The sequence below is a fragment of the Hipposideros armiger genome, unplaced genomic scaffold (genome assembly GCF_001890085.2).
Source record: "Hipposideros armiger isolate ML-2016 unplaced genomic scaffold, ASM189008v1 scaffold_667, whole genome shotgun sequence".
NCBI lineage: Eukaryota > Metazoa > Chordata > Mammalia > Chiroptera > Hipposideridae > Hipposideros > Hipposideros armiger.
Window position 1 is genome coordinate 446,310 of NW_017732017.1, and position 24,963 is coordinate 471,272.

The following is a 24,963-nucleotide window of genomic DNA, read 5'->3' on the forward strand; positions in this document are numbered from 1 at the left end:
GAAAAGTTCAGGTGGTCTAACTTTTTCATGCAGCCTGTCAGCACTTCCAAATAGTAAACTTGGTTAACTGTTTGCCCAGTTGGTACAAATTTATAATGAATAACTGCTCTGATATCAAAAAAAGTTAGCAACATCGGTGCAATAAGTTTAGGAACTTAATTAGCAGACCTCATAATAATGTCATCTACAAACAAGGACAGTTAATTTCTTCCTTCCCAGGCTGTATACCTTTTATTTCCTTTTGTTGTCTTATTGCATCAGCTAGAACCTCCAGTGTGATATTGAAAAGGAGTAGAGCCTTGAACCTGATATTAGTGTGAAAACTTCAAGTTTCTCACGATTAAGAATGATGTTAACAGGTTTTTTTGTAGATAGTATTTATCAAGTTGAGGAAATTCCCCTCTATTCCTAGTTTACTGAGAATTTTCATCATGAATAGGTGTTAAGGCTTTGTCAAATGATTTTTCTGCATCTCTTGATATGATCATGTGACTTTTTTTCCTGTAGCTTGATAATTTTCGAATGTTGAACCAGCCTTGCATACCTGGGATAAATCTCCCTTAGAAGTGGTATATAATTCTTTGCATACATTGTTGGATTTGATTTGCTAATATGTTTTTGAGGATTTGTGCATCTATGTTTATCTCTCATGAGAGATATTGGTCTATCATTTTCTTTTCTTGTAATGTCTTTTTCTGACTTTGTAATTAGGATAACATGGGCTTCATAGAATGAATTAGAAGTATTCCATCTGCTTTTGTCCTGTGAAAAGAGACTGTAGAAAATTGGTATCATTTCTTCCTTAAATGTTTGGTAGAATTCACCAGTGAACCCATCTGGGCCTGGTGCTTTCTGTTTTGAATGGTTATTAGTTATTGGTTCAATTTCTTTAATAGATATAGGCCTATTCAAACTCTCTATTTCTTTTTGTGTGAGTTTTGACAAATTGCGTCTTTCAAGGAATTGATCTATTTCATCTCGGTGATCAAATTTGTGGGCTTAGACTTGTCCATGGTGTTCCTTTGTTATCCCTTTATTATCCCCTGTGCATGGGAGCTGTAGTGATGTTCCCTCTTTCACTTCTGATATTCGTAACTTGCATCTTTTTTTTTTCTTAATTAGCCTGGCTACAGGCTTATTGATTTTATTGGTCGTTTTCAAAGAACCAGCTTTGGTTTTGTTGATTGTTCTTTACTGACTTCTTAGTTTTAATTTCATTAATTTCTGCTCTAATTCTTATCATTTCTTCTGCTTACTTGAAATTTAATTTGTTCCTTTGTTTCTAGTTTTCTATGGTGTAGAGTTAGGTGACTGTATCTAGATCTTTCTTCTCTTCTAATATATGCATTTGATACTATAAATTTCCCTCTAAGCACTGCATTTCCCCCCACCCCCAAATTTTGATATGTTGTATTTTGATTTTCATTTGGTTCAAAATATTTTAAAATTTTTCTCAAGATTTCTTTTTGACCCAAGAGTTATTTAAAGTGGTTGTATAATGTTCAAGTGTTCAGGGACTTGCCAGCCACCTTTCTGTTATGGATTTCTAGTTTAATTCCATTGTGGTCTGAGAGCAGACATCATATGATTTGCGTTCTTCTAAATTTGTTTAGGTGTGTTTTACAGCCTATAATGTGGTCTCTCTTGGTGGGTATTCTGTGTGAGCTTGAGAAGAATATATGTGTTGAATATCTAACTTTTAATTACGCAATCACCTCTCCTGTTCATAAAGTAGCTGCAGAAAGCAGTCAATGGCTCCACTAAGACTGTGGAGCTCAGGCAGTGAACAGAGCACAAGGTCAAGGGGCCGGCAGATGCTACAATGTGGGCACCTACCTGGTGCTACCTTGCTGCTTCTAACAACCGCATTCCTGGGCACTCGGGGCCTGGGCGCGACGCGGTGACCGCAGCTGTCTCAAGGCAGCATCTCCATACTGGATGCCCGAGCCCATTCTTTCCGGGTCCAGCTCACCTGAGGAACAAGCAAGTATGTAAAAACAAGTCTATGTTTCTATGATCCCCAAAATACATGAAGTCAAAAAACAAAGTGCAGAACACTGTGCATATATGCCACCGTTTTGAATAAAGAGGAAAAATATACACATATATATTTGCTTACACAGAAATAAAATATCTTTGAAAGGCTACATGAAGAACTGATAATAATGGTTGACTGCAAGGAGTTCTAGTGGGCCGGGGAAAGGAGAGGAATGGTGATGGAGGTGACTTCACTGTATCCTCTTTTGTACTTTTTGAATTTGGAATTATGTGAATATATCATGTATACAAAGGTAAATTAATTTAAAATTAAACTACAAAGATATCATTTTTCACTTATCGGACTGGTAAAAACCCAAGTATGCTAATACACCCAGTGGGCAGGGCTGCAGTGAGAGGCACACCTTCATTCATCACTAGTGGGATGAGAAATTGCTACAAGTTTGACAGGAGGCATTTGACAGCCTCTGCCTATTTTGACCCAGCAATTCCAACTCTGGGAACTTATCTTACACATACAGTCACACATGTGAAATGATATATAGAAGTTATTTACTGCAGCGTTATTTGTGACAGCAAAATACTGGCAACAATCCAAATGTCCAAAGTAGGCTGGTTAAATGATGGCAATAACACAATTGAATACTGCGCACGCACACACGGTCTCTGGGCGTATGTGTCCTTTAGCATGTATGTGTACATGGGAGTCTCTACATACTGACTTGCAATGATCCGTGGGCACAGTGAGTGCAATGTGCAGTGGCGTACAACTTGTGTCAACCAGGGGAGGACATGATGGTTGGTGAGTCACATGAATGTCCTGCCTACTTAGAGAATTAAGAGCTGCTGAAGAATCCTAATTTGCATCCTTATAGTTTCTTACCTAGATGTAATTATGATTTTGATGATCTCAGAAGAAATATATCTTGAAAGTTTTATGACTCAATTCCCATGTACTGACCCATGGCCGCAATATTAAAGTAGCAAGGGAATTAAAGTAAACCTCATTTGAGCTTAATAGTACACAACACCAAGTCAATTTTAGTAACTATTTGTTATAGTCTTTAAAAATAAGTTTCTGCACCAAGTTCAGTAAACTCTTTGTTTGTTTTCATATCAAAAACAAACAAAAAACAACCCAACCACAGAAGGATGAGTGGCCCTGCTCCCACTCTGTCTGGGCCCCTGACGCTCGGTCGCTCCTGCCTCGCCTGGACCCAGGCTCTCTCCATGGTGTTCTCCTATCCTCCTCCTTCACCTCTGCCTTTCTTCTCAGCATTTGCACAGCTACACATGCCAGCGCTTCTTTGTGCTCTACTGTATAGTTTCTCCTCCACAGACGAGTCAACACTCACACTGTTTTCTCGCCTCATCCTCATTCCTCAATTGCAATCGTTTCTACCTTCGTAATCCCACCAGAGCTGTTCCTGACAAAGAGGGCCCATGACTGCCCAGTACCTGCGACTGCCCAGTGCCCACTCCAGTGGGCATTTTGCAGTGTGGCTCTTAGCTCCTGAGGCTTCTCCACTGCACACGGTAACAAGCAGTCCTTGACTGGATGTTGGCTGACATGACAGCCACCCTCCCCAGCTCTCTGCATACGGCTCTGACCACTTCCTGTGTGTGCCCTGCAGGCCCCCCTCCTCTGCCCATCTGCCCGTCTCCAGGGTTTTGCTCTTCATCACTGCTCCTCTCACTCTCAGCTGCTCTCTGATCACATTCCTTCTACAGTTTCAACTGCTCTCTAAGTTGATGGCTCCCAGAATTGTCCGCAGGCCTTACTGGATAACACCACGTGCTGCTGCGAAGGGGACACACCTCAAACAGAGTCATCTTGAGTCCCATGAACCAGCTTATCCTCTGGCTTAATGGCATCTCTTTACCAAGTCACCCAAAGGTGACATTAGTCATTCTTGGCTCCTCCTCCTGCCACAATATGCCTCAGTTCAACCTAAATCTCTTCATTGTTAAAGCTTTAGTTAGTCGTCTTTTACTCAGATATCTTAAAAATGCCTACTTGGTATCCCAGCCTCAACCTGTACTGGACACGCTGCCTACATACACGATTTGTCTCCAGTCACAACCTGACCACACCACTCACTGCTTCCCACCCTCACAGCAGTGGCTCTCACTTGTGGATGGATGAACCTTAGAATGAATCACTGACCGAGTTTGAGAAATGCTGGTCCCTGGGTGACCAATCCTCAGCCCAATCAATCCAGCATCTCCAGAGGTGGGGCCTGGGATTCTAATTTGTATGCATCCCTGGTGACTCTAGGTACGCCAGGGCTGAGACTCAGTAACTCACAAGATAAATCCCAGATCCCTGAGGATGACCACTGGCCGGGCCGCTGCCTCTGCACCTTCTCTCCTGCCATGCCCTGGCTTCCTGTTCCAGTGACCTCCACCCCACGGCCCCTGCCGCCCTCACCCTCCTCATGCCCTGCTTCCTGTTTCGAGTCAGCACCTCCTCCTGAAAGCCTCACCTGCCACCACCTGCACGCTCTAGCTGGGGAGCTCCCCTTCTCTGTGTGACCCCAAATCCTGTGTAAGTCTCAATTATGGCATTGACCGCCCTGTGTTATAATTAACTTTGACTGTCTCTCATCAGACAGCTCCCACGAGGGTCCCGTGGGGGCAAGGACTGTGGCTCATTCGCTTTTGTACCCAGCATCTGACCAAGAGGGGGAATTCAGATATTTGAATAAGTCAATTAGAGGGTGAATGTCTGCACATAATTTGGTAATATTGAAATAAAAATCAACTTTAATATATGGCAACTATAAGTATTTTGTCAGTTGCCTAAATTAGGCTTATTTTAAATTTATTTCTACTGAAGCAACAACTTCAACAATAATGGGGCAGATCATTACTAAGGGATGCTTAGTTAGCTTCTGACACAAATTCTCCATGGTATCCCGTCTGCAACCACCAACATAGTCCCCGTACCCCCACACCACCTGGCCCCCAACACCACAACCGACCCCCTGCCCCACACAACCTGGCCCAGCAGAGTCAGTGAGTGGATGAGGAAGTGGACACAGGTCCCTTCCTCCTTCCTTATGGGCTAAATCCAGAAAAGGCCAGGGCTCTGAAAGCAAACACGACAGGACGCCATGACTGCCCACCCTCGTCAGTGGGACCCTGGACGCGACTGTGAGAAGGCTGGGCTTCCCCGTTGGCACATGGATGAGACTGCCAAACCTGCAGTGGCACTTTTAGGTTGGCGGGTATACACAGAGCACTCTCTGACCAAGTCACTCCTGGAAACACTGATGTGACACTACTGAGCAGACTGAACTATACTGAGGAAGGCTGTTCAGGGAGGCTTTTTTACCTGATTCAATTTTGTTGAGTATTTTTCTGGCACACTGCACAAAGGCCTCTTCCACATTTTCTCCCGTCAGAGCACTTGTTTCTAGGAACATCAGCTCTGAAACGACAGCAACAAAGCGTGAAGCCATGTTTACGAGACCATCAAAATGACTCAGTGACTAACAGCACCTCCCAGAGTAGCAGGCCAAGTGGAATTTGTTACTTAAAACAATGTACTTCTGTAAATATCAGACCAATGAATGTCAATCTATATTTTTAATGTGACAAGCATTCTAACCTTTTCTGGCAAGTATTAGGATCCTGTGCTAGCACTTAACCTGTGAAGAGACAAAGCAAACACCAATGCTTGGTGAGGACGCAGGCTGGCGGAAATGAACAGCCATCAATATCAGATGAAGCAGCGACTTCCATCACCCAATAAGCTTTCTGTACCCCCATATACAACCTGCAAGTATTCCCATTTTGGGGGGACTATACTGCAGCCTGTCATTCTGACCACTACCAGCAGGAAGATGGGCTGTCCTGGGCCTCAGGGGCAAAGCACAAGCTTACTTGTAAAAGGGAGGTGAATTAAATGACATCTGATTCCGTTTGAGCTTTAATATCCTAAGCTTCTGTGTTTCAAAGTAGCTTATTTATAAACACCTGATGACTTATGTTTTTCTCACATGTTCATTTTCTTAGCGGGAAGCCAGTCAATTTGTAAGAATATAATTTAGTGGTTCTAGAGTCCAACTGAAAATCTGTATTAGGATAGATATTTTAGTTCTTGATTGGTTCTAAAAATTAAAGTTATTTAAAATGTCTGAATTCCAATCATTCTGTTATCTATCTATAAGCAACCATTAAATTTTCATGCCCATCTCATGTATTCTATATGGACATTCAGAGAAGTTTCAATGGCATCTATGACCAGATGACTTTAATGTAGGTAAGATAAAGCCACTAAGCCTGATATTTCTTCTACTACTTCTCTTCCTATGTAGACTAATATTTTTCAGATCTACATAGCTTCAAATTACATAAAAAAGATGATGTCATCCGATTAGAGCCTTTAAAAATTATCAATTTCACCTTAAACCAAGACCTGTAATATTAAAAAACCCTAGCCTGCTTTTATCATTATAGTAACTTTCGCAGGCAGAATTCAATATTGTGAAAATATGCTAAATAAGTCTCAATTTATAGTAAACAATTGGAATGTTCTATGTTTCCTAAATATAGCTTAATTTTAAAACTCTGGTAGCTGTTTTAAACTGAAAGCTGTGTCATTAACTCCAAATCTGCCACTGAAAAGCAGTAATAGGTAAAAGGTCACTTGCCATTTTCTTGTGCAAATCTGGAGGCTTCTAAGAAGGTGACTTCCCGGTCCGCATCCAGGTCCCTCTTGTTCCCACACAGGACAATGACGATGCTCTGGCTGGCTAGCATCCGGGCATCTGTTAACCAATTAGTAAGCGCATTGTAGGTTTCTCGGCTGCGTGACAGAAGATTGTGAAAACGATACATGTATTTTATAAAACCGGCAACTCTTTCTGGTCATTCACACCTATTCACACCACCTTCCACACGTCAAGGTCATGCCAGCACCTTTCAGGTAACTCGGGTAACCTGCACACCCCAGTACACCCCACACCCACAGGGTTTGCTTTGTTTAGTTTCCAGGAAAATGAGGCAGCAAGTAAGGTGTTCTGTTGTTTTTTTGTCTTCCCCATGAGGATGCCAAAGGAAACAGAAGTTCCTTCATTCTGCAAGTATTTATTAAGCTCTTAGTACGTGAGACACGCTGGTAAGCAAGATCTAACTGCTAACTGGTACACCCTTGTACGAGTCTGCGTAACAAGCTGGCACTTTGTTTCCCAGGAACTCTTCACACTGACTCTGTATAAGGACTGTGACATGGACTCTGTTATTATCCCCCTTTTCCATGAGAAACCTTAGGCCCAGACAGATAATTGACATTGCCCAGAGTCACACAGCAGCCGGTGGCAGAGCAGGACCTGACCCAGTCTCAATCCTCATATACCTAAGGACAACCCCTCTCCTGCCTGGCACACGGCTTCACACTTTGGCAAGCTCAGCCTTTCGCTGCCTGGCAGGTACAGAAGGGCCAGGCCAGGGTGCCCAGCACTGTCCCCGGGCACCTTGTTGCAACACAGATGGGGTGTGTGTCACAGTAGCAGACGACAGCCTCTCTTGGGACATTCTTACCTAGGAGCCACAGAGGACACACCTTAGATGACAGGTTTGTAAGGCGGTGCTGCCAACAGAGGCCAACACTGTCTGATGGGGTCTCTGTGAGGACAGACAAGTCCCAGAATCCCACTGTCCAGCACAGCAGCCACCAGCCGCAAGTGGCTTCTGAGCACTTGAAATGGGTGCGTGAGCCCAAAGAACTGAACTTTTAACATAACTTAATTGCCATGTGTGGGTGAGGGCTACACGGAGGACAGTGTACACTTAGATCCTCATGACATGCCAAGAGCTTTAGCAGTTTAACCGCCCAGGAACCTCATGAGTGTCATGCTGTCATCATCACCCCCACACAGACAAGGAAACTGTGCTGAGCACGTCACACCGCTGTTCACCAGGGACTGGGACCTGAGGCCAGGCCATCTAAGCCCAGCAGGTGCCCTCAGGCTCAATCCATGTCAGCTCTTTCTGGTAGCTTACCACCCATGGAGCTTGGCTCTGTGAACTTAAGGAAAATGTCATGGCATCCTGTTAAGAAGGTAATGAGGCTGCTTATCTATAGAAACCCTGACAAACACATTTCTTTACATGCTAGTCATGGCAAGGGCTGGCTCAAAGCCTCTAAGACCCAAATGGAAGGGCTGAGGGGCTTCCTGAGGCCCAGCCATGCTGCCCGCCGGACACACTACACACAGGAACTGTCAGCCAGCCAGGAATTCGGGCTGTGCGTGGCAAGGGGTGGTGGGTGGGGAGACCGCATTACCTGGTGATGTCATAGACAAGGAGGGCCCCTGCTGCGCCTCTGTAGTAACTTCTCGTCACAGACCTGAAAGAGTTACAGGCTTTTACTTTCAACTCATTGCTACCCTTGTCCACCTCCCCGTATAAAAGGCGCATTTCTGCTTTGCCAACCACAACACAGGGACAGATGTTGCTTTAAAAGAAATGATTCCAAGACATCTCTACATGTATGCATGAGGAAACCATGTCACAGAAGAAACGAGGGGTGGGTGCACTGGGCTGGGACAAGTGGATTCCCTGAAAGGTGGATGAAGCTCTCCATAGAACCTTCGGGACCTCTGGGAACGGACAAGGGTGAGAGCTCAGAGGCAGGAAGGGCATCCCAAAGCCTGGGTGGCACCAAGCGCTCCGTAGCCCCTCTCTGCCTCTTGTGGGATCCCGATGGCTCCTTCCCCCTGCGCGGCGGACCTCACTTCTTTCCGGGCAAGGGGCGGTCCTGGGACGGAACCATGAACGCAGGACCATGCAGCCCAGTCGCCCGCCGACAAGGAACTGCACGCACAGGGCGCCGCTTGGTCCGTCTCACGTCTGGGAATTCCTCTCCTGGGAATACATCGCTACGGCATCACAGGCCTCCCGTCATATTAGGTTTTCCGCAAGCATATAAAACCTGCTCTGACAGCTCAGATCATAGGTGACAGGAGATGCCACCCCCGCAGGTGGACTCCCGCCAGCCGCCTCCTCTCCACCTCCAGTCCGCGCTCACGCCCACGCTCCACCGCAGCAGCCTGTCCAGGTCACGCCACGTTCTCAGCTGGACCTAGGGCACTTCCTGTGCCCTCCGAGTCCTGCTTCTGCGCCCTCTCATCAGCGCTTGGTCTCCTCCAACTCCGGGTCACTGTCTTCCCCGCCTGCCCTGGGTGCACCGCAATCCCCAGGGCTGGTCCTGTTCTCTTCTATTAACGTTCTTGACCCAAATTCTATCTTCACCTCAGACGACTTCTACACGATCCAGTTATCGCCCCAGCTTCTCCACGTGACGCCTAACGACACTCACACTTAACCTTTATACAACTCTGGTCCCCACCCTCCAGGTCCATCCTGGTACACTGCCAGGAGTCTGTCGTCCACACCTTTCTGTGCCAGCTCCACGCTGCACCATGGCAGGCCCGTCTCACACAACCTACACTATGCACTGTCCTAACCAAACCACCGAGTCTCTGCTGGGCCCTCTAGGTGCCTAAGGCTGCTGTCCCCAATGCCATCATGTCCCTGCTGCCACTTGTGTCCCTCAGTCCATTTTCCAGAGCAGCCGGACTCCGCCTCCAGGGCCCGCTGTGCTCAGGGGCTGGAGATGGGGTCCGCCATGGGGCTGGCAGTTTAATCAATCGTGCCTCTGTACTGAAAGGCCACTGGAACTGCCCCGACTGTTGGGGAGCATACGGAGGTGCTGGGAAGATGCCCCAGCCACACGCCTTGTCATGCACCTCTTCCCTTTGGCTGTTCCTGGAGTGCATCCTTTATAACAACACGGGTAACAGTGAATACAGAGCTTTCCTAACCTGTGAGTCGTTCCAATGAGTTATTGAGCCTGGTGGATGGGTCATAGAAAGCCTTGATTTTGTGGTTTGCTGGGCACCACACTTGAGACTGGGATCTAACATGGGGGCAGTCTTGTGCCTTCGTCTGTGGGGTCTGTGCTAACTCCAGGTAGTGTCAGACTGAATTAAATTGTTGGACACAGAGGTATTGAAGAATTGGGGATGTGACATGGAAAAATCCCCCACTAGGTTGGTGTTGGAAAGCAGGCACCACAGAAATGAACAGCGCCTCCCTGTGGGGAGAAAATAGTGGAATTTACAAAACACAAACAGAATCGCTCATGATTAATATTATGAAAAGGGCTGCTACTTTTTTTTCTTTTTTTTAAGATTTTATTGGGTAATTGGGGGAGGGAACAGCATTGGGGAATTGAGGAAGGGGAACAGACAAGTTGCTGTCCTTTTGTTCTTCAGTCTAGCTGTGGAGGATGTCACTTCACTGGCCCATGTTGGTATTGTGATCATTGCGTTCTTCACGGCTGAGGCAGATAGGTTACCGGCCATTGGACGGCTGCTCACAGTGGCTGCCAGCTGCTCATGCTGGCTGCCGGCCACCCACGGTAGCTTACGGCAGCCCACTGCAGCCCCACTGCAGCCTATGCCCTGCCCAGCTCCAGGTCGATCTGTTGTTCACCATCTTAGCTGTAGAGGGCAGTGTCACCGGCCCATGTGGTATCCGAGCCCGGGGCCCTGCTGCTCAGAGCTCACGCTCCCAAGCCAACTCTTAACCAAGGAGTCATTCAGCTGGCCAAAGGGCAGCTACTTTTAAATTTACTTTTTAGTAAATCTCAAACTCCAAAGACAGGTCTTAGATGCTCTGGGTCGCTCTGACAAATGGCAGGCAGGAACCGGCTGTTAGGTTTCGCCAAATGGCCTCTTCCACATACATTAAGAGGCAATATTCTGTTTTAGCTCCAGCAGGTATGTAGTTTCTAGAGAAAGTGGTATCTGAGAGTTCTCAAGATAAAACACATTAACATCTATTTCTTAATTTATTTTACACTCTATTTGACACATGGCTTCTTAAATAAACATTCAAGCATACAAATTTAAGCATACTTTTTTAAGGTATCAAATTTTTTTCAAGTCATTTAAACCAAATACATGCACCCAGTTTTAAAGTACAATATTGCTAAAAGGCTGGAAATGCACCAGCAGTGTCTGCTGCCCCACTCCTACCTGTGAACCCTGCCCCCCAGGTGTGTACGCTCCTTAAGAGAGTACCTGTTGAGCACCTGTGTGCTAGACAATACCCTGGGCTCTGGAGAAACAAACAATACAGAAAAACCCTTACTTTGATGAATCTTAGTTTCATACTTCTGGTTTTGCTTCCATATTTCTATAAGATGCTCAGGAAATTGTTTGAATTATTAATTTTAGAGCTTATTGCCTTCCTGCTTTGATAGGGGGTCTTCAGCTAACTCCCCCTCCAGCCCACTCTCCTACTCTGAACACTGCCTAGCAGGTGACACCATGTGACACTTCCTGTTGCTCTCCCAGGAGGGGTCCTGTCAGCTGGCCCTCATCTTCCTCTTTCTGAGTTTCCTCCTTTGTGTTGGTAAAGTACTTGGCCAACTCCTGAAGTTTCTAAGAAAGAATATGCGGAAGATAATCCCCCTTTTTGCATATCTGAAGGTATTCTGATCTTACTCTCACAAAACTGATAGCTTGGTTAGGTTTAGAATTTTAGGTTGGGACAGAATTTGTCATGCTGAGTTTTGAAGGCAACATGTCAGTATCTTCTAGCTCCCAAACACTCCTGTGGAACGGTCCAGCACAATTCCCATTTATCACTCTTTGTATGTGGCTGTTTTCCCTCTTGGAGTCTTTCTGTATTTTCACTTCATCTCTGTGCTCTGAAATTTCCCATGACATGCCCTGGCTGGGTCCTTCGCCGCTCACTTATTTGTCCTTGGCGTCAGTGGAAAGTTTCTGTTGGTCTTTTCTTCTGCTCTTCTAGTAGACATGCATCAGACTCCTGGATAAATTCTATATGGTTCTTTATGTTGTCTCTTCTCTTTGCATCTCAAATTTCTTGCTTAACTTTCTGGAAGATCACTACTCTATTTAACATATTATTTTGACTACTCTTTTTAAAATATAATTTTGTTCTTATTACTTGAATACAATCTTTGCTCTTATTTCTGAGGAGACTGTAGTCTTGGAGTTTTTGCCTATTCCTGGAACATTCCTATTTCATTTTGGGCTCTTTTATTTCAGAAATGTTCTTCAAATGCCTGGTGGTCCTTGCAAGGAATACTCATACTCAAGAGCGAGGAATACTCATAAACAAGTCTCCTAAAAGAAGCTCTTTATGTGTGGGCGGGAGGCCTCCCTGTAAGATGGCTGGTCAGAGGTTGGGCTGTTTCACAGAGGAAACCCAAACGTCAATACCGTCAGGCCTTTCTTTCAGGGCTACTTCCTGTGGAGAAAGGTCGCTCCTCCTTCCTGACATATACACACCTGTGAGACACACACCCAGGAGACGCACACACCTGTCAGACGCACATACCCGTGAGGCATACACACCTGAGATGCACACACCCATGAGACGCACACACCTGTCCGCCAACGATTTGGGAGAGGTGTGGAAATGGGGTTCGGACTTCCAAACCTTCACTCAAGTTTCCCTCTCAGTCCTCACCTGGTCCATGCCCTGTGGGCCTGGAGCCCGTGCGCATGCGCACTATGAAGCACACTATGAGCACTGGCTCCGCCTCCTGAGGAGCCTGACGCCTCCAATCCGTGACCTTTCCTGGGACTGGGCAGCAAGAAACGGTTTCCTGCTCATTGGCCTTCCCGTTACAAGCACATGAGATGTAGCTCCCTCTGCTTTAAGTCAGTCACTGTGTCATCCGTCCACTCCTGTCTTTAACATTTTTTTTTTTGAAATCTCTTAATCACAATTAAGCCCTTTCCCTTTTTTTTTAAAGTTAATACTATTTCAGTTATTTTACAGTAATTTCAGTGGGGTTTTGGGAGTCAGAAGACATAAAAATGTGAATTGAACCCACCATGTTTAATCAGTGCTTTTAGAAGAATGATGGTGACTAAAAATGGTTATAGTGTTTTTGAAGCAAACAATTACTGAGCATTTAAAACATACTATATACCTGACTTTAATTAAGCGAAATGCTTCCGGGGGTGGAGGTGCGGAGTGAATTTTATTTAGCTGAATTTTGTAACTGAGTATCTGTTTTGTTTTTGACTTTGTGTATATGTTCAAAAAGTGTAACTAAAATATTAATCCACCTTTGTGTTAGTTACAGAATATGAACATGTGACCTCTTTCGCAGTGACAGGGGGTCACCATTCAAGCATCAATTATGACTGTTTTGTAATCAAAGTGTGGAGGAGAGAATGTTTTGTGGAATGTATTCTAGTTCATGTAAAACAACACAAAACCCCTTAAAAATTATTTTTTAAAAGTAAAATATAGAGAGAATTTGTTTGTGTCATCGCTTGGCCCTGGATGCAAGAGCACACAGAACGCACCATGCCACGTCCTCCTGACGTGCTCACTAGCTCCACGAATAACTCAGCCTCTAATCAGGACACACTGCTCAATGCAGACTTCAGGGCCGTTGTTAGTAAATGGGTGCTGCACGGACAGAAACGGACTTGTAACTTGTCTTAAATCTTCCAGAGGCGGAGTTTCTAGAATCTGTGAGAGGGGGTGGGGGGCTATATATATTAAGAGAATATAATTGATTATTTCAAATCCAATTTTCCAAGGTTTTTATTAAGTTAGAGAAAAGCTACCTGAATCGTTCTTGGCCTGCTGTGTCCCATATCTGTAACTTCACATATTTACCACCAACATTTATTATCTTGGAACCAAATTCCACTCCTATTGTATGATTTGAGTCATCTTTGACTGAAAAAGAAAAAGAACAAGACATTTAATTTTAGACCATGAAGGAAACTGGCTACAGATTTGAACAAGCGACACGAAGCTCAAGCACTGAGTCAACAGCCATGGTCCTTCTTTAGTGTTCGTTTGTCCAGCAGCCAGGAGTACTCCCGTTCTAGACAGAACACACACAGTCCCTATCCTCAGAGACACAATAGAGCTTTTTCTCAAAACTCCTAATACAAACCAGACATTTCAAAGCCTAAGCATGGAGGTGGCCATGCTATGAGAGCCTTGTCCACCGTCCATGGTCAAGGCACCCACAAACAAAGACTGCAGAAAGTACCCAGCACCATCCTGGAGGGCTCTCTGCCCAGTGACTGCTCTGCAACTCGGTCAGTAATGACGTAGGGACAGTTTCAACTATTTCAGTGGATAGATATTCTAAAGAAATAAAAGAAAAGGGAAGGAAAAGCTCAAAAAAAGAAACGTGATGGACATCAAAGATGAAAGGGAAAAGAGGAAAAGAGAGTAAACTAAACAAAACAAGCAAACCTCCAAAACAAAACTGAGCATATAATAATAGCTGCCAAGTTTTCATTAATGTTAGTACTATGTGGCAATAATGTGGAATGGATTTGTTATAGAAATCAACACTGTTTGAATGGGCAGGGAGGCAGGCAAAGTACTTTGCTAAACGCACCTGCAATAAGCTGTCTATGAGAGAACATTTCTGGGATGATGAAAGGATAAGCTAAAAAACATCACGGCTCTACAGTCCATGGACCAGTTTATATTTATAACTGCGTGACAAAATTTAATTGTACCAGAAATCAGGGACGCCACATGACATTGTATTTACTGTTTCCTGGGGGTGGGGGTGGGGTGGGGGGTACGACAGTTTTTGTGCCTTTACCTGACTGCCACTAAATAGACAGGTCATTGTCCATAATTGTTTACATCAAAAGCACTGTTTAAAGGGCCTTGCAAACCTACAGCCTTTTACAACAGGTTGGAATAAAACATTCAACCTCCCTTACCAAAACAGTGCAAGTCAATGGCAAAAAAATGGGTTCTGTGGTCCAAAAGCCTGGGCGCGAGCCTAACCAATTACTTGGTGACCATCCCAAAAACACACACCAAATTCTCTACACCTGTTCCTTTACCTGTAAAATAGAATTGATGACAGTAACTGCTTTAACTATAATACAAGGCCACTAGGACCAAATGCTATTAGTTTATCCAAAACATATTACTGGTGCTTTTGGGGCCACACCCTGTGCTGTCTCCACACCATCATACTGTGTTTTAGTACCTGGAAAATATGCAATCCACTTAAATATATACTGAACAATAAGCCACTGTAACACTGAAATGCTAACTTAATAGACACTCAGTCACGTTACTAAAAGTTTAATAACAAATTTTTAATGTTATTTTCAAATATTTTTAAACTATGACTTTTTTCCTGAAAAATACTCAGAAGTTTTGCTCTATACAAAGCTGAGCAAGACAGCAGCCTTTGATAGAGAAACACATGACACAGTGACCGTTTGGTGCCACTTACATTTTTTTTCAATAAACTGATGGAGTAAGCAAGACTTGCCAGTGCCTGCATTTCCAATAACCAGGAACTTAAACAAAAAATCTGAAAGACAAAGAGAGACTATGAAAACAACTTGAAAACAGGAGCAATATACATCTATTCTTAGACTATGATCATAAGATTTCATGAAATCTTAGTTGTTAATAACAGAAAAAAGGAAACAACACTTTGTAAAACAACATATTGACTTACCTTTTCACCCTCTGGATATTTGGCCTACTTGCTAATTTAGTGGTTTTTTTAAAACCATGCTCTTGGGACAATTTCCTTTGTTGTTGGAAGTTTGAAAACTACTCTTGTAATAAATAAAAATTGTCCCTTTGCTAGCCACTATTCAAAGAAATATGAATATGCAGAAATAAGCAAAAACAGTTCAGAAATTTCAAGTGTTTTCTGTACAGTCTAGACTTACAGGCTTTAAGAAGTCCACCGCCACCTTCTTTTTTAAGATTTTATTGGGGAATTGAGGAAGGGGAACAGTGTTGGGGAATTGGGGAAGGGCAACAGCCAAGTTGTTGTCCTTCAATTTTAGTTGTGGAGGGTGCAGCTAGCTCAGCTTCAAGTCCAGTTGCCATCGAGTCACCTGTGGGCAGCTCACGGCCACTCAGCTCAAGGTGCCATGCTCAATCTTAGTTGTGGGTGGGCACAGCCCACCATCCCATGTGGAGTCAAACTGGCAACCTTGGTGTTAGGCGCACGTGCTCTCACCAGCTGAGGTCTCCTGACAACAGTTGGCAGCTCAGTTTGGGTGCAGCTCACTGGTCCATGTGAGAATCAAACTGGTGACCCTGTTGCTCAGAGCTCATGCTCTTAACCAACTGAGCCACTTGGCCGGCCCCCACTGTCTTCTTTTTTTTAAAGAGGTGTAAGTTTCCCCATTTGAAGATTTTTGTGGTCTTGCTTTTAATCTCCACCTGTAACTTGTGGCAAGAACGGCTTAAGCCACGTTTGGGTCAGTATTCCAGGTGTGAAATTTGTTTCATTCAGTGTAGAGAGAGCTCTTCATTTCTTCTACCAAGTAATTAATACATTTGATTTGGTATATTATTTTCCATAAAATGGAAATCAAAGATTTCCAGAATGGAATCTGTTAATTAACATGATGTATCTTTGACGACCCCATACTGCCTTGCTGATTCATTTTGTGTTTTCTGTTTAGCCAAACTTGACTTCCGCTCAGCTTAGGAGCTGCAGTGCATTGACCCCCCTCTCCCACCCTTGAGCCCGGCCCACCACAGCTAACCCCCACGTGCCGGACTCATTCTGTGGCTGGAGTCCCTGTGCTGTGATCCCGAGTCCCTTGCTGGCTGTGCCATGCTCCTCTCCCAGACCCAGACCGAGCACTCTCTAGGCCCTGCTGTTCTCCCCTCCAGTTAAGCCCAAATAGTCTAGCTCTTTGCTGATGCTTGCTCCACCCTTGTTTCTTAAGAACTACATTCACCATCACTGAAATATTATTCAACCCCTAATGATTTCCAAATGGTTACAGGCAATTAAACTTATAGAATAGTGCTATTAGAATTGTTAGCATTTAAAAATACTAGCAGTTTTATGCTTCTCACTGCATATTTTAAAAGCATGCCACATTCATGCTCGTAGCAGCATTATTCACAGTAGCCAAAAGATGGAAGCAGCCCAAGTGTCTATCGGCAGATAAACAGACAAACAAAATGTGGTCTATACACAATGGAATATTATTCAGCCTTAAAAAGGAAGGACAGTCTGACATAGGCTACCAAATGGATGAGCCTTGAGGACATTACGCTAAATAAAATAAGCCAGTCACAAAAGTATAAATATTGTAGGATGCCCTTGTATGAGGTACCTGGAGTCATCAAACTCGTAGAGTTGATGGGATATGAGTGTCAGTTTGGGAAGATGAACAAGTCCTGGCGATGGTGGTGGGGATGGTGGTAGGGATGGTTGTACAATACTGTGAATGTGCTCAATGCCACTGAACTACAGATTGAAAATTGGTTAAGATGACAAAATCTTACATTTTATATATATTACTACACCCACCAAAAAGAAAACATGCTGAGTCTAATCACTTTCATTGAACAGCTTTACAACCCGAGAAATCAAAGGGAATATGGTTCAGATTGCCAGGTAAGAATGAAAATACTGGAATTTCTCAAACTTGTCCAGTATCCTCTTCTATTTAAGAAATAAAACCCAATACATGGTATAAGTTGTAAAGAGAAGGTGAGAACCAGGTAAAGAGGCTGTCAATATGTAAGTCTTGAGAGAGAAAAGATTTTGTATATACAAATTCATATGTTTCATATATGTACACAGAAAAATGAATCTAACAAATCCATGTAACCCTGGAACTTAAACTCACATGTCTAAGCATAGACTTTGGCTGGATGCTTGTTGCATCACTATTTTCTGCTCTGGAAGCCTTGTTTAAACGGACACTGTTATGGTGATTGCCATCCAGTTTGCACCATGGCTTCAACAGGCAAAAAGGTAACATGCTAACTGAACTGCTCCTTGCCGGACAAAGACAAGTAAGATGTGTAACTTACACATGTAAAAGTATTAAATTCCTCCAACAAACTCTTCATATTCTGAATCTTAGAACTCCAACAGGTAAGAATTCATACTTAAATAGAAAACCCTTTTATTTGAAAACCCTTTTGGTTCAAACACCTAGATATACTGGATAAAAATATACCACATTAAAAAAAATGCATAGCTGAGTTTTTAGGAAAGAAAATCTCTAGATACTTAGAACAGAGAAGAAATGGGGGGGAAAAGCAGTAGGGGGGCCCAGATGGGAGGCTTTCAGTATTGAGTTTTAATCGCCATGTGGAACAGGGTACAAAAGCTTATACCCACGTGAAGTTTCAAGCAGAGAGCTGAATCTGAGTTCTCTGCAGAGCCAGCCCTGAAGTGAGAGGCAAGGCTATGGAAAAAAATCCACTTGCTAGCTCAGGTAGACAAGGAGCCTTCTCTAACTCTGCCTGGCCTCTCAACAAAACGGGAAAAACATTCCCCTGTGAAGATTAATCATAAGCTGGTACCACAGATGGGTGTGAAATTCAAATTTAAATAGCCACATGGACAATAAGACTCCAAGTCAAGAAATTAACAATAAAAATGGCTCTAGAAAGTGATATCACAGGGATGCCTGGAAGAAGCCAATGTGCATCAGTCTGGAAGGACACACCCTCAACCCCACAGGCACAGTATTCCCACATGCAGCTCCTGTGCAGATGAGCGAGCTCACAGCCCCAAATTACAAGACACTCAAGGACATGAGCCAGCACAATGAGTCAGCAACCGGCAGACAGATCATACTTTGAAGAATTTGATTAAAAAAAAAAAAGAAAGAGCCGGCCGAGTGGCTCAGCTGGTTAAGAGCTCGCTTGGGAGCACCAGCTCTGAGCAGCAGGGCTGCGGTTTGGATCCCACATTGAGGGCCAGTGACGCTCACCCTCTACAGCTAAGATGGTGAACAACAGCTTGACCTGGAGCTGGGCTACTGTGAGTTTCCGGCAACGGCGCAGACTGCAGCAGGGCTGCAGTGGGCTGCCGTGAGCTACGTGAGTGGCTGGCAGCCAGCGCTAGCGGCCAGCAGCCAGTGTGAGCTGACAGGAGCTGCTACGAGCGGCCGACCAATGACCAGCGACCGATTGCCTCACCCGGGAAGAGCACAATGATCATACCAAAATGGGCCAGTGAAGCAAAGTCCTCCACAACTCGACTGAAGAACAAAACAGCGATTTGTCTACCTGTCTGTTCCCATTCCCCGATTCCCCAACGCTGTTCCCCTCCCCCCAATTCCCCAATAAAATCTTAAAAAAAAAAAAGGACCTGATAAGGTATACCCACAATGATTAATATCACAAAAAAGAACTGAATTCATAAGAATAAGGTGATATATAAGAATAGGTTGATTTCTAGAAACAAAAATTGCGGTCATTAAAATTAAATAGTTGATGGCTTAAAGAGCAAAACAGCAGAGAAAAATCAGAGAACTGGAATAGAGACTGGAGAAAATAGCCCAGGGGCTGAAGAGTGAGTTGGAGAGAGAGAAAATATGAGAGCTTAAGAAATATCGAAGATTAAAAGAAAGGGTCCAACATAGGTCTAATAGGTATTTTGGGATGAAAAAACAGAGAATGAGGTAGAGAGTCAACATTGAAATAAATAATTGCTGAGAAATTTCACAGAATTAAAATGGAAGGAATCATAAGAATCAAAAATAACTATGAACTGTGAAAAAATATGAATAAATCCCCACTTAAACACATCATCACAATGAAACTGGAGGACAAACACAAAGACTGTAAAAGCAATTAGCAAGAAACTAAAAATTCCCTATAAAGAAACTAGGTTTCTTAACCATAAAGGTCAGAAGGCAATGGGATATTATCTTCACAGTGTTAGGGGTAAGAGCACAAAAATAAAAACTGAGTAATGTACAGTTTGATGTGCAAAAAGTTAAATCCTTAATGCCAACGTGGACTTCTGCTTCCAAAGAGATGGAGTAGAAGTACTTCTCTCTGTTCCTCTTGCTCAGTACAACTTAAACCCCTAGACATTATGTTTGAAAGAAATACAAGAAATACAAGAAGACTTTGAAAAATGTAGAGAAGAAAGGCTGGCCAGGGACCTGGGGGCTAGAGGAATGACATAGTGGTGAGTCCCTTGGGTTTTCCTTTTGCCTTATGTAGTCTAGACTTGGAGCTGAACAACCTGGCAACCTGGAAATGGCAATGGGTACAGATTGTTTAAAGCCCCAACAAAAGCCTTCTCTCTAGTCACAGGATCTGGAAAGGGCACCCTAGCAAGAGAAAAAACTTGTACACAATAACTGCTCTACTCCAGCCAAACACCACAGGAAAAACTGTGGATCCACTCCCACCCCCACCAGCAAAGACTGAGTGAAGAGCCTAGAATTCCATCCTTTCGAGGCTGTAATGAGGTGCTCCAATCTCATTACAGCAGGGTAGTGTCAGAGAAGACCAAATACAGAGCTGGAACTCTCATCCCTGTCCCCACCATGGTGTCAGTGGAGATCATGGTGATGATGGTGTGGGGGGTGCAGGACACCAGAGCTCTCATCCCTACCCAGCAGTAACAAGGAGCGTCCCCTCCACCTAGATGTCAATGGAAGCTGCACAGGGAATCTGGACTTCTACCTCCACCGGGCAGTAATGAGGCAGTGCCCAAGAGTGGGAGCCAGTTAAACATAAAATTTAAATAAATATCTAAGGTCTTATAATACAACAATTTCCAGGTTTCTATTGAAAATTCCTCATCATATCAAGAACCAGGAAAATCTCAAACTGAAAGAAAACAGATAATTCAATAGCCTCCAATGCCAAGATGACAGAAATGTCAGAGTACCTGACAAAGATTTTAAAGCGGTCATCATAAAAGTGCTTCAACAAGCAATATAAACATGGTTGAAACAAATGAAAGACAGAAATCTTCAGCAAAGAAAGTCTCATGAAAGAAACAGAAGATATAAAGAAGAACTAAAAAGAAATTTTATAATTGAAAAACACAATAACTAAAACATAAAGCTCAGTGGGTGGGCTCACAACAAAATGAAAGAGACAGAGGAAACAATCAGTGAAATGGACAACAAATAGAAAATATCCAATCTGAACAACAAAGAGATAATACGAGGTCTGACAATTAAGTTTGCGAACTTGCACCATGTGCTTACATTGGCAACGCTATACAAACAGTTCATAACTGTTTCATAACCTTATGTAAGGTTTCATAACCTTGGTGTATCAGTGTCTCATAGCTGTGTTCATGTGAACATGTGGTGGTGTCTTGCTGAGTGGCATTCATTGTTGTTGTTGCATGTTTTTGTGTGCCGTCGTGAGAATGTCTGAGCTTGAATTAGAGCAACGAACAAAAATTAAATCTCTTGTTAAACTTGGCAAGAGTGGAAGTGAAATCAGGCACATGTTAGTTCAAGTTTATGGGAATTATGCCATGAAGAAAACGGCAGTCCACAAATGGATTAAACATTTTTCTGAGGGGAGAGAATGTGTCACTGATGAAGAGAGGTCAGGGTGGCCAGTAACGAGCAGAACTGACGAAAACATTGCAAAAATTTGTTGGAATTGTACATCAAAATCATCAGCTGGCTGTGAGAAGCATAGTGGACCAAGTAAACATCAATAGAAAAACAGGAAAATCTTAACTGAAAATCTTGGCATGAGAAAGGTGTGTGCAAAAATGGTCTCGAAGAAGCTCACTGATGAACAAAAGCAAAGGAGAGTCAAAGTTTGCCAAGACCTTTTGGAGAGGCAAGACGATGTTTTGGGCCATGTTATCACTGGTGATGAAACATGGGTGTACCAATACGAGCCTGAAACAAAGCATCAGAGTGCACGATGGAAGTCAGCCAATTCTCCACAACCAAAAAAGTTCTGTCAAAATTAAGAGTCAAAACGATGTTGCCAACCTTTTTTGATATCAGAGGGATTATTCATTATGAATTTGTACCAACTGGGCAAAAGGTAACCAAGCTTACTATTTGGAAGTGCTGAAAAGGCTGTGTGAAAAAGTTAGACAAAAACAACCTTAACTTTTAAACAACAATTCATGGCTTTTGCATCATGACAATGCACCAGCTCACACGGCACTGTCTGCGAGGGAGTTTTTAGCCAGTAAATAACTGTATTAGAACACCCTCCCTACTCACCTGAACTGGCCCCCAGTGACTTCTTTCTTTACCCAAAGATAAAGGAAATGCTGAAAGGAAGACATTTTGATGACATTTGAGACATCAAGGGTAATATGATGACAGCTCTGATGGCCATTCCAGAACAAGAGCTCCAAAATTGCTTTGAAGGGTGGACTAGAAGCTGGCGTTGGTGCATAGCTTCCCAAGGGGAGTACTTCGAAGGTGACCGTAGTGATATTCAGCAATGAGGTATGTAGCACTTTTTCTTGGATGAGTTCGTGAACTCAATTGTCAGACCTCGTAGACTGAAAATATATGAATACAGGCTCCTGGACCTCTGTGACTATAAAAAAGGTCTAATATCTATGACTTTAGATCAGAGAAGGAGAGGAAAAAGGATGGGGTTGCAAAAGTACTCAAAGAAATAATGGCTGAAAACTTTCTAAATTTGGCAAGGGATTTAAATCCAGATTTGGAAAGCTGAGTGAATCCCAAATAGGATAAATCCATGCCAAGACACATCATAAGTAAGCTTCTAAAAACTAAAAACAAAGAAAAATTCTTGAAAGCAGCCAGAGAAAAATGATACCTTACTTACAGGGAAAAAAACAATCCAAATGACAGATTTATTATCAGAAACCAGAGGCCAGAAGGAAATGACACAATAGTTTTCAAGGGCTGAAAAAACAACAACTCTCAATCCAGAATCCTATATCTAGTGAAAACATCCTTCTAGAATGCAAGGGAATCAAGACACTCTTAGAAGGAAAAAACACTAACAGAATTTGTCACCAAGAAACCCACCCTAAAAGAATGGCTAATGAAAGATCTCTAAACAGAAAGGAAATGATAAAAAGAACCCTGGAATATCAGGAAGGAAGAAAGAACATGGTGAATAAAAATATGGGTAAAACCATTATGCTTTTTTTCTTCTCTTAAGTTTCCTAACTTACATTTGGCTGTTTATGCAAAAATGCTAACACTGTCTGATGTTATTCTAAATATAAGTACAGAAAATATTTAAGACAATTATATTACATTATATTACAAGCGGGATGTAAAAGAAAGTAAGGATTTTATATTTCACTTAAACTGGTAAAACGATACCAGTAGATGCGATATGTATATGTATGTGATATGTATATATAATGCAATACCTGGAGCAACTACTAAAAAGGCTATACAAGGAAATATACTTTCCATACACATTATGGAAAAATCAAATGGAATTCTAACAAATGTTCACATAAACCACAGGAAGACTGGAAAAAAATGAGAACCAGAAAAAAAAAAAAGGCAAAAGTCCTAGTAATCAATAACTACATTAAGTGCAAACAGTATAAAATATATCAATTAAAAGGCAAAGATTGGCAGATTAGATTTAAAAACATGACCCAACTATATGCTGTCTATAAGAAACTCAATTCAGGGGCTGGCTGAGTGGCTCAGTTGGTTAAGAGCTTGCTTAAGAGTGTGACTAAGATTGAACACAGCACCTTGAGCTGAGCAGCTGCGAGCTGCCGACAGGTGGCCGGATGGCAACTGGGCTTGGAGCTGAGCTAGCTGCGCCCTCCACAACTAAGACTGAAGAACGACAACTTGGATGTTCCCCTTCCCTAATTCCCCAACACTGTTCCCCTCCCCCAATTCCCAAATAAAATCTTTAAAAAAACCCACTTCAATTATAATGATACAGGTTCAAAGTGAAAGGATGAAAAAAAGTGTATCATGCAAACATTAATCCAAGGAAAGCATTATTAATATCAGCTAAAACAGACTCAGAGAAAAGAAAATTACCTGAGACAGAAAAGGTCATTATAGAATGATGAAAGGGTAAATCCAACAATAAGGCATAGGAATCCTAAATGTGTATGCACCAAAATATGTCAAACAAAAACTGAGAGAACTGAAAGTAGAAACACAAACCCGACATTAAAAAAAAAAAAAAGAGCCATTTTAAAATGCAGCGGTGCTGCCACTGGAGAGGCACTGCCGTGCGTGACTGAGGCCTCAGAACTTCGGGTGTTAAAACAGGGCAAAATGACTTCTAGACGGGGCCTAAGCAACCTTGTGCCCCCAAAGAACTACCTGCAAACATAACAAGAAAGCAGTTATTATGGCTATAGGACTGAAAATTAAAAATACTGTTTAGAATTAGCATCACTGTGTTAGCTTTTCTGCACCAAACGCAACGCCTTCCTTCTGTGGATGTCATTGTCCCGTCCACTTCTCATAAACACCCCTTGCCTTGGTCTCATCGGAGCACCATTTGGTTTTTGCCTGATTCAGTGCGTCCGAATGGCTATTCTTATTGACCTCAAATAAATGCTTGTTGCCGCTCATTTTGAAAGGCCTCTTATTTTGAGGTTAACACCCATAATTATGCCTGGAGACTTCAACACCATTCTCAACAACTGATAGAACCAGACAGGAAATCAGCAAGGACACAGGAGAGCTCAGCACAGTCAACAACAGCGTCTCGTCAGTGTTTACAGAGCGCTTGGCCCAACAAGGACAGAGCACGTTCTTCTGAAGGGTGCATGGAACATATAACAGGACAGACTGTGTCCGAGGCCATAAAACAAACCTCAACAAATTTAAGAAAACCTGAAATCGTATATTGATAGAATGTATTCTCCAACCACAATGGAATCAAACTAGACATCAATAACATGGTGACAACGAGAAAATCTCCAAATACAGTCATGTACTGCTTCAGGAGGACACATGTTCTGAGACATGCATCGTTAGGCGACTCATCGCTGCGCAAACATCACAGAGGCACACAGGTACACACACCTGGGCTACCGCCCACTGCCCACCTCGGCTGTGGTACAGTCCATCGCTCCCGGGCTACAAGCCTGGATGGACGGCATGTGCCTGTACCGAGTACTGCAGGCAACTGTAACACATGATAGGTATTTGTGTATCTAAACTTACAAAAGGTACAGCAAAAATACGGTATAAAAGATAC

At 43.2% G+C, this 24,963-nt stretch overlaps 1 protein-coding gene across 3 annotated transcripts in view; it reads right to left on the reverse strand.

The window, feature by feature from the left end:
- The window catches only part of RAB4A (RAB4A, member RAS oncogene family), a 45,382-nt gene that overhangs the window by 10,380 nt on the left and 10,039 nt on the right, over positions 1 to 24,963 (reverse strand). Inside the window, exons 2-7 of one of the 3 annotated variants that reach the window (XM_019626362.1) lie at positions 15,290 to 15,370; positions 13,632 to 13,746; positions 8,291 to 8,353; positions 6,657 to 6,811; positions 5,336 to 5,431; positions 1,837 to 1,972 (exon numbers count right to left, since the gene is read on the reverse strand). In XM_019626362.1, the coding sequence (XP_019481907.1) occupies positions 1,857 to 1,972; positions 5,336 to 5,431; positions 6,657 to 6,811; positions 8,291 to 8,353; positions 13,632 to 13,746; positions 15,290 to 15,370 (626 nt within the window). In that variant the 3' untranslated portion in view covers positions 1,837 to 1,856. Of the gene's footprint in view, positions 1 to 1,836; positions 1,973 to 5,335; positions 5,432 to 6,656; positions 6,812 to 8,290; positions 8,354 to 13,631; positions 13,747 to 15,289; positions 15,371 to 24,963 lie in introns of those variants that run through there. The other 2 variants (XM_019626363.1, XM_019626364.1) reach the window with 2 other exon arrangements.